Source organism: Borostomias antarcticus, assembly GCF_949987555.1.
Source record: "Borostomias antarcticus genome assembly, contig: scaffold_49, whole genome shotgun sequence".
Classification (NCBI taxonomy): domain Eukaryota; kingdom Metazoa; phylum Chordata; class Actinopteri; order Stomiiformes; family Stomiidae; genus Borostomias; species Borostomias antarcticus.
The window spans coordinates 145,739-158,775 of NW_028175773.1; the positions used below are offsets into that span (position 1 = coordinate 145,739).

Sequence of the window (13,037 nt, forward strand, 5' to 3'; positions counted from 1 at the left end):
AATTCCTGAAGGTAGAAGATCTATAGGAAAGAAATCATATCTATAGCATCATTCAGCCCTGGGGAACGCAAAGCCTGTAGTCATATTTGTAGTCATATTTGCTATGAATGTTTGTATTCCTGTCAATCTAATTTCTTGTACTTCCTGTCTCTTCTTAGTTGTTAGAGGTCTCCAAAGAGCCGTAGAGGATCATAAAGCCACTTTGAAGAGGAGGTTTGAACATGTGATTGAGGGAATCATAAAAACAGGGAATGCAACCCTCCTCAACAGCATCTACACTGAGCTCTACATCACAGAGGGACAGAGTCAAGGGGTTAATAATGAACATGAGGTTTGGCAACTTGAGAGAGCATCCAGGAAACAAATCACCAGTGACACACCCATCAACTACAATGACATCTTCAAACCCCTGCCTGGTCAAGAGAGACCCATCAAACCCCTGCCTGGTCAAGAGAGACCCATCAAACCCCTGCCTGGTCAAGAGAGAACCATCAAACCCCTGCCTGGTCAAGAGAGACCCATCAGAACTGTGCTGACTGTGGGCGTCCCTGGTATTGGAAAAACCGTCTGTGTGCAGAAGTCAATCTTAGACTGGGCTGAAGGAAAGGCAAATCAAGATGTGGAAGTCATGTTTGTGCTTCCTTTCTGGGAGCTGAATTTGATTAGACATGTCCGGTACAGTTTACTCCAACTGCTGAATGTTTTCCACCCAGAACTACACATGGAAGATGCAAAGCAACTTGCTGTCTCTAAAGCAACGTTCATCTTTGATGGTCTGGATGAGAGCCGACTGCCCCTAGACTTCAGAAAGAACCAGACCTGCTGTCATGTCACAGAGTCAACCTCAGTGGATGTGCTGCTGACCAACCTCATCCAGGGGAATCTGCTCCCCTCTGCTCTCCTCTGGATAACCTCCCGACCTGCAGCAGCCAATCAGATCCCTTCTGAGTGTGTTGACCGGGTGACAGAGGTACAAGGGTTCAATGACGCACAGAAGGAGGAGTACTTCATGAAGAGAATCAGTGATGAGAACCTGGCCAGAAGAATCTTCTCACACATCAAGACATCAAGGAGCCTCTACATCATGTGTCACATACCAGTCTTCTCTTGGATTTCTTCCACAGTCCTTGAGCACATGCTTAGTACAGAGAAGCAAGGAGAGATGCCCAAGACCTTGACTGAGATGTACACACACTTCCTGCTCATTCAGACGAAGCTGAAGAACCAGAAGTATCAAGGGGAAATCAAGACTGACCAGGAGGAGCTCTTGAGGGCCGACAGGGAAGTTCTCCTGAAGCTGGCAAAGCTGGCGTTTGACCATCTGGAGAAGGGCAACCTCATGTTCTATGAAGAAGACCTGAAAGAGTGTGGCCTCGATGTCCAAGAGGCAGCAGTGTTCTCAGGAGTTTGCACAGCAATCTTCAAAGAAGAGTCAGTGCTTTTTCAGAGGGCAGTCTACTGCTTTGTGCATCTGAGCATTCAGGAGTTTTTCTCAGCGGTCTACATTTACCATTGTTACACAACCAAGAACATGGAGGCACTGGAGCCCTTCCTTAAAAGGAAGACCAAATCTGTGTCCAAGGAGCTGGCTCCGTTTGAGCTACTGAAGAAGCGCTTCCTTGCTGCGTTGCCATGGAGGAGGAGGAGGGAGGAGCCTCCGGATGAGCTGTCTCTGAATAAGCTGCTGAGGGGGGCGGTACGCAAAGCTTTGCAGAGTGAGAATGGACACCTGGACCTTTTTGTCCGCTTCCTCCACGGCCTCTCTCTGGAGTCCAATCAGAGACTCTTACGAGGCCTGCTGCCTCAGATTGAGAGGAGTCCAGAGAGCATCCAGGAAACAAGCAGATTCCTCAAGAACAGGGGAGATGAGGAGAAGAACATCTCCCCAGAGAGGTGCATCAATCTCTTCCAATGCTTGATGGAGATGAATGACCATTCAGTTCAGCAGGACATCCAAGCTTACATGCAGAAGAAGACATCAACCGAACTGACTCCAATACAGTGCTCAGCGCTGGCCTACATGCTGCAGATGTCAGAGGAGGTTCAGGATGAGCTTGACCTGAACAAATACAACACATCACAGGAGGGGCGGAGGAGACTGATCCCAGCTGTGCAGGTCTGCAGAAAGGCTATGTAAGTATTCATCTTTCTATACAATTTGATCAATCTATTTAACCTTGTCTGTCCCATTGACCCAGAGGTATCTTCTGGAAGGGAGCCCTCCAAACAAAACATGATATAAAACTATAAACACAAAAATACAATTATAGATACAAAACACAAAAAGCTGCTACGCAGCGATGAGGCGGGGCCAGGCAATTTCCGACAAGTTTAGGAGCAATAAGCGAGAGAATAGGACAACAAGAAAGTTGACATTCCAATGTTCATTTTGTACATTCGTATCATATCGTAAAACATTTGTAAAACATTTTGATGCATTGTAAACTCGATTTTGATAATTCAACAATCTGGTCAATGACTTTGTGAATTACAGTCTGAAGATCCAGTGTAGCAAGTTTGGTGTTAATTGATTGAAAAATGTGGGATGAGATATGTTTATACATTTTTACAGGTTTTGTTTGCTTTTCTTCATAATTGAACATTAACTTCAGCAGCTGTGTACTCAGTCAGTTGTTAGTCATTGTAATCCTCGGCGGGGTTGGGTAGGGTTGCCAACAGCGATGTCTCCGATTTGTGGAGCTTGCGTTGGATTGTGGGTAATGTAGTTTTCTCTGTATGAAGTGTTGGTTTCAGAGGACAGGATTAAACATATTTTTAAAAATTCAATTTCTGAGATAAAATTCTAAAAAAAATCACACTACATCTTGGATATGTGGCCAATGTTGTCACTTTTTATGAGTATGATCAGACATTGATTTGGCGAGAATTAATATGAACTGTATACAGAACTGTCAACAGTAAAACTTTTTGATGTGCTGTGGGCTCAATTTTTCATATTTCAAAGATCTGTGAGGATCGTTTGGTAAGGACAGTCTGAAGATACAGTATATCAATTTTTGTGTCAATTGAACAAAAAATGTGGGAGGATATAGGTTTGATAGGTTTTACAGTTTATGAAAAAATCGGAGTGATGGACTTCAAAATTCCTGCAAGGTCAGAGCATATGAAAGTTTTGTCTCACTTGGGACTACATTCATGTGGTGGTTTTACAGTGATGGCACCTATGGCTGATTTGTTATGATTTTTGTAAGTTTTAAACTTTAGACTATTGCTGTAGCGCCACCTTCAGCTTTATTGACCTACAATGCAGGTTGAGGACTTTGGTTATAGTACTGGAGCTATGTGCAAAGTTTGGTGATTTTATGTCCACGGGAAGTCAGACTTCAGTATAAGATGGAGAATAATAATAATAATAGTAATAATAATAATAATAATAATATAGGCAAATACAATAGGGTACGCTGCCTGGCCCCTAATAATACAAAAAATCAGATACAAATGAATATAAAATACAATATACAGAATGCACAGTGCTGAGTAAGGTGCTAAACACTTAATGAAAGCAATGATCAGAAAAGATCTGTCCTTTGAATTGGTCCCTGATCTGTCCTTTGAATTGTCCTAATGGACAAAGCTGCCTAATGGACAATTCAAAGCTGCCCTCCTTGTCTCTGTATGTGCACTCTAACCAGAAATGTGTTACTATTCCCTGTTACTTAAACCCCTTACCCCTTACTAAAACAGTTCCCTGTGTTACTAAAACCCCTTACCCCTTACTAAAACAGTTCCCTGTTACTAAAACCCCTTACCCCTTACTAAAACAGTTCCCTATGTTACTAAAACCCCTTACCCCTTACTAAAACAGTTCCCTGTGTTACTAAAACCCCTTACCCCTTACTAAAACAGTTCCCTGTGTTACTAAAACCCCTTACCCCTTACTAAAACAGTTCCCTGTGTTACTAAACCCCTTACCCCTTACTGAAACAGTTCCCTGTGTTACTAAACCCCTTACCCCTTACTAAAACAGTTCCCTGTGTTACTAAAACCTCTAACCCCTTACTAAAACAGTTCCCTGTGTTACTAAAACCCCTTACCCCTTACTAAAACAGTTCCCTGTGTTACTAAACCTCTTACCCCTTACTAAAACAGTTCCCTGTGTTACTAAAACCCCTTACCCCTTACTAAAACAGTTCCCTGTGTTACTAAACCCCTTACCCCTTACTAAAACAGTTCCCTGTGTTACTAAAACCCCTTACCCCTTACTAAAACAGTTCCCTGTGTTACTAAAACCTCTTACCCCTTACTAATACAGTTCCCTGTGTTACTAAACCCCCTTAACCCTTACTAAAACAGTTCCCTGTGTTACTAAAACCTCTTACCCCTTACTAAAACAGTTCCGTGTTACTAAAACCCCCTACCCCTTACTAAAACAGTTCCCTGTGATACTAAAACCCCTTGCCCCTTACTAAAACAGTTCCCTGTGTTACTAAACCTCTTACCCCTTACTAAAACAGTTCCCTGTGTTACTAAAACCCCTTACTAAAACAGTCCCCTGTTACTAAAACCCCTTACCCCTTACTAAAACAGTTCCCTGTGTTACTAAAACCCCTTACCCCTTACTAAAACAAGTCCCTGTGTTACTAAAACCCCTTACCCCTTACTAAAACAGTTCCCTGTGTTACTAAAACCCCTTACCCCTTACTAAAACAGTTCCCTGTGTTACTAAAACCCCTTACCCCTTACTAAAACAGTTCCCTGTGTTACTAAAACCCCTTACCCCTTACTAAAACAGTTCCCTGTGTTACTAAAACCCCTTACTAAAACAGTTCCCTGTGTTACTAAAACCCCTTACCCCTTACTAAAACAGTTCCCTGTGTTACTAAAACCCCTTACCCCTTACTAAAACAGTTCCCTGTGTTACTAAAACCCCTTACCCCTTACTAAAACAGTTCCCTGTGTTACTAAAACCCCTTACCCCTTACTAAAACAGGTCCCTGTGTTACTAAACCCCATTGAAATGATCTCATCTTCACTACTTTGTCCCTCATCCATCTACAATATTTACCACCATTCTGAATTTATGACTGGATGAACCACAGTTAAGTTACAAACACAATTTACTATACATATAAAGAGTACTCGCCTATGCTCTACAGCATGATATTTTAGGCAGAGTACTTTTCTCGCCGTCAGCTAGAAATATTTCTGTCTGCTTAATGCAGCTCCTTAAAGCCTCTGGAAACTTGGCTTGAAATAGTAAAAATGCATATATGATAGCAAATGTGTCTCTTTAAGCATCCAAAAACGGCTCATTTTGCTCTCTAGACCATTTCTCAGGAATGTGTAGGCGTGTCAGACAGGGTTTCCGTTAGAGAAAATCGGTACCGGTCAATGTGTCCGGGAAGATTAGACTTTTCCGGACAAACTGGAGAAATTCCGGTCATTATATTATAATATAATATTAGGCCTATTATACAGATGTGGGAAGTTAGAAATGTCACATGCTGCAGCATTTCACGTCGCGGTATTTGGCAGGGAAATCCCGTTGGAAATCTCGTGGGATTTCAGACGGGTGTTATTTCGTTTTAGTGATGCACCACCGCCAGGTGGCGTCTTTGAGTAGATTTAGCAGGCTGGGCTCTGTTTTTCTCCTATAGTCTACGAATGAAGCATCATTAAGTTTCACATTCTTTAATTTAAATGCTCTGTTGTAAAGCACTTTGAGCTGAATTTATCTGTATGAAAGGTGCTATACAAATAACGTTTAATTGTTATTATTACCTTGTTCTCAAACACATGTTTTCGCCATCTGGATGTAATTTAATTATTACGAACACCTATATCTAGGCCTACAGTAGCCTATCTATCTCGGTAACTGACGTCGGGTCAAGACGTGGTGGCTGTTAGGTCAAATGCGCAAAATAACAGTATTGTAAATATATTTGTTAGTAAAGATGTGGTGAACGTGGGGGTTTTGCGTTTTGTTTCTGGAACGCATTCAACTGGTAGGCTACTTGTAAAACCCGGAAGTAAATTTGAAGACGGGGCACCAGCTAATGTAGCCAAGTCTGAGCGCAGTAGGCTATATGGCTTCAGCACGATACAAAGAAAAAATAAGCTTGATCGACTTGTGGATCCATACAAAATTGACATAGTCGCCATGAGTAAAGATCACTCATTGCCAATCATATCCGGACATTAACTATCTTGTGCATAGATAGCGGCAGGTTTGACAGTGAGTGCCTTCACATGCACAATATACACAATATTTTGTTATTTGAATGATCTTGAATATATATATACTCAAGATCATTCAAATAAGAAAATATCGTGTATGTTTTTATTTATTTATACCGGCCGCCAGTCGTTCCATGAACGGCTATAGGGAATGCGCAGTTTCGCGCTGGCTACAGCCTATTATATGCACAGTTTCGCGCTACGTAGGCTATTATAAATAAGTATTATTCATTGGGAATAGCTTGGACTCGCTGGGGACTGGTGGAGAGACGCAGAGCCTCCCCAGACGCGACATCCTCCAGTTGGCTGAAGAGCTGCGCGCTCTGGCGTCCAGACATCCACCTGCGGCGCCCCTCGCAGTGTCCACAGAAGAATACCCCCACCAAAATACCTGCATGGTGAAGACAAGCTGCAGAACTGTCTACCAATGCATGAAGTGCACCTAGCTGTCTGTGAGAGGCTATAGCAGAGGATATGTGCGAAGTGTATTTGAGCTGCCGTCTCAACCGTGCGTAAGAGCAGAGCGCATCATATAGCTACAACTAGTAGCCCATAGCCATTAAAACGGCTTATTGTTTTATTCATATATCAACTAGATAATTCGATAATAATGAGTAGCCTAGTAGGCTATAAAATGAATTCAATAGGGCAAGCCTTAAGTTGTAGCCTAGGCTACAGTACAATCACAAGACGCATAGGCCTAGCCTATCGTAAAAAGCGTTGCGTTCTCATAGGCCTATATTAACTTAGATAATTATTAATTATGCTCAGGTCATAATGTCCGTTGAAAATAATTCCCTCTAAGCAGAATTTGAATTGTATTAAAATAGGAAATGATTCCTTCTAGGTCTATATAAAAAAAAACATTTTTCTAATGTGTAGCCTATAGGCGATGAACAAAACAGCCACAATGTAGCCTGCTTAGCGAGCGAGAGGGCAGTCTACCATAAAGTGTATAACCATAATGTAATATATCTAGACGACATGCATTGTGGTATTTCTTTATATAGCCAATTGTTTCTCAATAAACAGTTATGTCATCCTCTGAGTCCGAATGTAGGCTAATAGACCGGCAGCTCTAAATGCCTTCCCAATCAATGAGACATGGTTGTAAAAATGATGTTTTATTGATGAAAAGGGTAAAACTGAAGAGTCATTGCATTGATCAATGCAGTCCGCTACCAGCAAACACTGAAAATACAGGTCCTCCAGCGAACCTGGACTAGACTATTGTAACCCCCCCCCCCCCCCCAAATTCTTTTATATTCAAATAAACTGGATGAACCGGTTTCCTAGCCCTGGATCGTGGGGAGGGGGGTAGCCTGCGTTAGCGGGTGCTTTGCCATGACCGGCCATTGAATTCGCTAGTTTGATTGATAGATGGATTAACGTCCAAAGTAGATTGTGCAAGTATTGTATAGGCCCATGTGTAAGAGATGAATGGCTGTAACCATGAACTCAGCCAGAGGTAGGCCCTACTGTAGATTATCAGCATTATCACCAGTCTCAATTTATGTCTCAATTTATGTGTTGCCATTCATTTAAACCACCATCTCATCTAGACTACTTCTGTTGCTGCATTTTTACATTTATGCTTTCATGATTTTAGAGCGCAATAAACATTTTCCAGGATTCCAAAAAGTCCATCCATTCATCCAACTTTGTTCTGAGCGCAGCGCAGGCTGGTATCTACTGTCAAGGCTCACGACTGATGCACTCCCTTAACACGGAGTGTTTCTGGAACGCATTCAACTGGTAGGCTACTTGTAAACCCCGGAAGTAAATTTGAAGACGGGGCACCAGCTAATGTAGCCAAGTCTGAGCGCAGTAGGCTATATGGCTTCAGCACGATACAAAGAAAAAATAAGCTTGATCGACTTGTGGATCCATACAAAATTGACATAGTCGCCATGAGTAAAGATCACTCATTGCCAATCATATCCGGACATTAACTATCTTGTGCATAGATAGCGGCAGGTTTGACAGTGAGTGCCTTCACATGCACAATATACACAATATTTTGTTATTTGAATGATCTTGAATATATATATACTCAAGATCATTCAAATAAGAAAATATCGTGTATGTTTTTATTTATTTATACCGGCCGCCAGTCGTTCCATGAACGGCTATAGGGAATGCGCAGTTTCGCGCTGGCTACAGCCTATTATATGCACAGTTTCGCGCTACGTAGGCTATTATAAATAAGTATTATTCATTGGGAATAGCTTGGACTCGCTGGGGACTGGTGGAGAGACGCAGAGCCTCCCCAGACGCGACATCCTCCAGTTGGCTGAAGAGCTGCGCGCTCTGGCCTCCAAACAGCCACCGGCTGCGCCCCTCGCAGTGTCCACAGAAGAATACCCCCACCAAAATACCTGCATGGTGAAGACAAGCTGCACTGTCTACCAATGCATGAAGTGCACCTAGCTGTCTGTGAGATGCTATAGCAGAGGATATGTGCGAAGTGTATTTGAGCTGCCGCCTCAACCGTGCGTAAGAGCAGAGCGCATCATATAGCTACAACTAGTAGCCCATAGCCATTAAAACGGCTTATTGTTTTATTCATATATCAACTAGATAATTCGATAATAATGAGTAGCCTAGTAGGCTATAAAATGAATTCAATAGGGCAAGCCTTAAGTTGTAGCCTAGGCTACAGAACAATCACAAGACGCATAGGCCTAGCTTATCGTAAAAAGCGTTGCGTTCTCATAGGCCTATATTAACTTAGATAATTATTCATTATGCTCAGGTCATAATGTCCGTTGAAAATAATTCCCTCTAAGCAGAATTTGAATTGTATTAAAATAGGAAATGATTCCTTCTAGGTCTATATAAAAAAAAAAAAAATTCTAATGTGTAGCCTATAGGCGATGAACAAAACAGCCACAATGTAGCCTGCTTAGCGAGCGAGAGGGCAGTCTACCATAAAGTGTATAACCATAATGTAATATATCTAGACTACATGCATTGTGGTATTTCTTTATATAGCCAATTGTTTCTCAATAAACAGTTATGTCATCCTCTGAGTCCGAATGTAGGCTAATAGACCGGCAGCTCTAAATGCCTTCCCAATCAATGAGACATGGTTGTAAAAATGATGTTTTATTGATGAAAAGGGTAAAACTGAAGAGTCATTGCATTGATCGATGCAGTCCGCTACCAGCAAACACTGAAAATACAGGTCCTCCAGCGAACCTGGACTAGACTATTGTAACCCCCCCCCCCCCCCCCAAATTATTTTATATTCAAATAAACTGGATGAACCGGTTTCCTAGCCCTGGATCGTGGTAGCAGGTGCTTTGCCATGACCGGCCATTGAATTCGCTAGTTTGATTGATAGATGGATTAACGTCCAAAGTAGATTGTGCAAGTATTGTATAGGCCCATGTGTAAGAGATGAATGGCTGTAACCATGAACTCAGCCAGAGGTAGGCCCTACTGTAGATTATCAGCATTATCACCAGTCTCAATTTATGTCTCAATTTATGTGTTGCCATTCATTAAAACCACCATCTCATCTAGACTACTTCTGTTGCTGCATTTTTACATTTATGCTTTCATGATTTTAGAGCGCAATAAACATTTTCCAGGATTCCAAAAAGTCCATCCATTCATCCAACTTTGTTCTGAGCGCAGCGCAGGCTGGTATCTACTGTCAAGGCTCACGACTGATGCACTCCCTTAACACGTCTCTTCCCAGACCATCAAGAGAATTTCAATATGAAAGACCTTGGGATTCCAGGAGTCAAGGCCGTTTCAGACGGGGAGCGACATTCCGCCTGCGTTCTCGCTCGGATCAGCGGGGGACGCACGCGTCCTGCGCGCAGCGGGGCAAGCTGACTACAATTCAGCTCTTGTCGTGGGCGGGCGCGCAGCCTAGTTCCATATGAGAACACTCCTCGGTCCAATTCCGTATAGTAGATCAGCCTGTGTACTTTCAACGAATGTATTATTAGACATAATATCATAATAATATATAAAGCCTTCAACGACCTCCTGCTGCCTGCCTGATGGTCTCAGGGCTAAAGAGACCGCGCGATCATTCCTCTAGCTGCTTTGCTGCTAATGCGAGTTCGTCTCCGTTCCTGCCCGAGAAACAGAAGTTGAACTTATAGCATCAAAATAGCTACAGGAATCAACGTTGTAAAGTTAGCTATCTGCTTTTTAGCCACCGACAGCTACCGTTAATATTATGGAAGCTGCTGTCGTGAGCTAACGTGCTATCACGGTCTTATCGTGCAGCTTCACAGCCTGCTATTAGCAGACAGCATTAAGTTGACAAAATCACACTTGCACATCATTAGAATTCCAACCATTTATATGGGATTTATCATTCAACTAAACATGGAACCTGAATACTACCTGATATTTCAACCTGCTGCCATCAGTGATCGGCGCGTCTGCTTGTTTGAGTCATGAATATCTTACGCAGTTACATTCCATGTAGTGTCCCAAAACTGTTAAATCATTCCCCATGTAGTTCACTATGAGTCGCACTCAATACATCCATGGTAATAGGGAATAGGGAGTGAGTGAACCATTTCAAACACATCTCTGGTCATCTCCGTTAGCCATCTTACTCGTCCTGATGCCATGTTCCATATGAAAACACTCAGCCTAATGTATTAAACTTCTACTTGTCCCGACAGTTAAGAGATATAGACCCGGCTACAGTTACAGAGATAGAAACTATAAATAGATAGGCTTTGTTCGTAATAATTAAATTACACAACCAGACAGACAACAAGGAGTTTGAGAACGGTAGGCTCATCTAATGTGCGAGCCAGCAATGGGTCAATGAGTGGTATTACTGCGCCCCTATGGGCAGGCGAGCGGTGGTGCGGAATGACGTAAAGCGCCTGTTAGAATACCGCGGGTCAAGTTACATTCTTATGTTCCCACATCTGTAGGTGTTTGTCGCGGTGATTGGCCGTTGTGTAGCTTATATATGGCATTTATTGTCTTATTTCGCATCCGTATGATTAAATGTGTGATAGGCTGTCATGATTCCATGCGCTAGGCCTATAGCCTATGTAATTGCACAGCCACAAAAATAGTCACCTTTGAATTGCGACTGTAGCCTAGAACATGAATGTTTATTTCAATTCATGAATCGGATTTGCGGATGCTCTTTCCAGCTCAAACAACTGATAGGCGGGCTGGGCTAAATACAGAAATGACACAATACATGTCTTGATATATAACATTTTATTTAAAAGTGCAAGAGGTTAGGCAACATGTAGGCTTCTCGTAACATTTTATTTTAAGGCCTGCGGCTGCGCTGATTGGAATTCATAGGCTAGGCCTATAGTCTAATTTCGGCCTTTTATCAGATAGGCTAAAATAGAACAAAACTCTGAAAATAAATATACTGTAGCCTACTTAAATAAAGTGTAAGAACTTACAACGTGCATAGGCTAATTTCCATTCGATATTAATAGGAATTTCCATTTTCGCCTCAAGCTCCGTACCCTGATCAGGCTCTCTCTCGCTTGGTGGCCCGCTAGCCTATAGGCAGGTTTATCTATGGGCCCGCTAGCCTATAGACAGGTTTATCTATGGTGGCCTGCTAGCCTATAGGCAGGTTTATCTATGGGCCCGCTAGCCTATAGACAGGTTTATCTATGGGCCCGCTAGCCTATAGGCAGGTTTATCTATGGGCCCGCTAGCCTATAGACAGGTTTATCTATGGTGGCCCACTAGCCTATAGACAGGTTTATCTATGGTGGCCCACTAGCCTATAGGCAGGTTTATCTATGGGCCCGCTAGCCTATAGACAGGTTTATCTATGGGCCCGCTAGCCTATAGGCAGGTTTATCTATGGGCCCGCTAGCCTATAGGCAGGTTTATCTATGGGCCCGCTAGCCTATAGGCAGGTTTATCTATGGTGGCCCGCTAGCCTATAGGCAGGTTTATCTATGGGCCCGCTAGCCTATAGGCAGGTTTATCTATGGGCCCGCTAGCCTATAGGCAGGTTTATCTATGGTGGCCTGCTAGCCTATAGGCAGGTTTATCTATGGGCCCGCTAGCCTATAGGCAGGTTTATCTATGGTGGCCCGCTAGCCTATAGGCAGGTTTATCTATGGTGGCCCGCTAGCCTATAGACAGGTTTATCTATGGTGGCCCGCTAGCCTATAGGCAGGTTTATCTATGGTGGCCTGCTAGCCTATAGGCAGGTTTATCTATGGTGGCCCGCTAGCCTATAGGCAGGTTTATCTATGGTGGCCCACTAGCCTATAGGCAGGTTTATCTATGGGCCCGCTAGCCTATAGACAGGTTTATCTATGGTGGCCCACTAGCCTATAGGCAGGTTTATCTATGGTGGCCCGCTAGCCTATAGACAGGTTTATCTACGGTGGCCCGCTAGCCTATAGACAGGTTTATCTATGGTGGCCCGTTAGCCTATAGGCAGGTTTATCTATGGTGGCCCGCTAGCCTATAGGCAGGTTTATCTATGGTGGCCCGCTAGCCTATAGGCAGGTTTATCTATGGGCCCGCTAGCCTATAGACAGGTTTATCTATGGGCCCGCTAGCCTATAGACAGGTTTATCTATGGTGGCCCGCTAGCCTATAGGCAGGTTTATCTATGGGCCCGCTAGCCTATAGGCAGGTTTATCTATGGTGGCCCACTAGCCTATAGGCAGGTTTATCTATGGGCCCGCTAGCCTATAGGCAGGTTTATCTATGGTGGCCCACTAGCCTATAGGCAGGTTTATCTATGGTGGCCCGCTAGCCTATAGGCAGGTTTATCTATGGGCCCGCTAGCCTATAGGCAGGTTTATCTATGGGCCCGCTAGCCTATAGACAGGTTTATCTATGGGCCCGCTAGCCTA

The 13,037-nt window shown here is 43.2% G+C and overlaps 1 protein-coding gene across 1 annotated transcript in view; it reads left to right on the plus strand.

Moving 5' to 3' along the window:
• Positions 1 to 454: 454 nt before the first annotated feature.
• The window catches only part of LOC311329221 (NLR family CARD domain-containing protein 3-like), a gene marked incomplete at both ends in the record, with an annotated part of 56,592 nt that continues 44,009 nt past the window's right edge, over positions 455 to 13,037 (plus strand). Inside the window, one exon of the mRNA XM_084463093.1 lies at positions 455 to 2,133. Within this exon, the coding sequence (XP_084319219.1) occupies positions 455 to 2,133 (1,679 nt within the window). The remainder of the gene's footprint in view (positions 2,134 to 13,037) is intronic.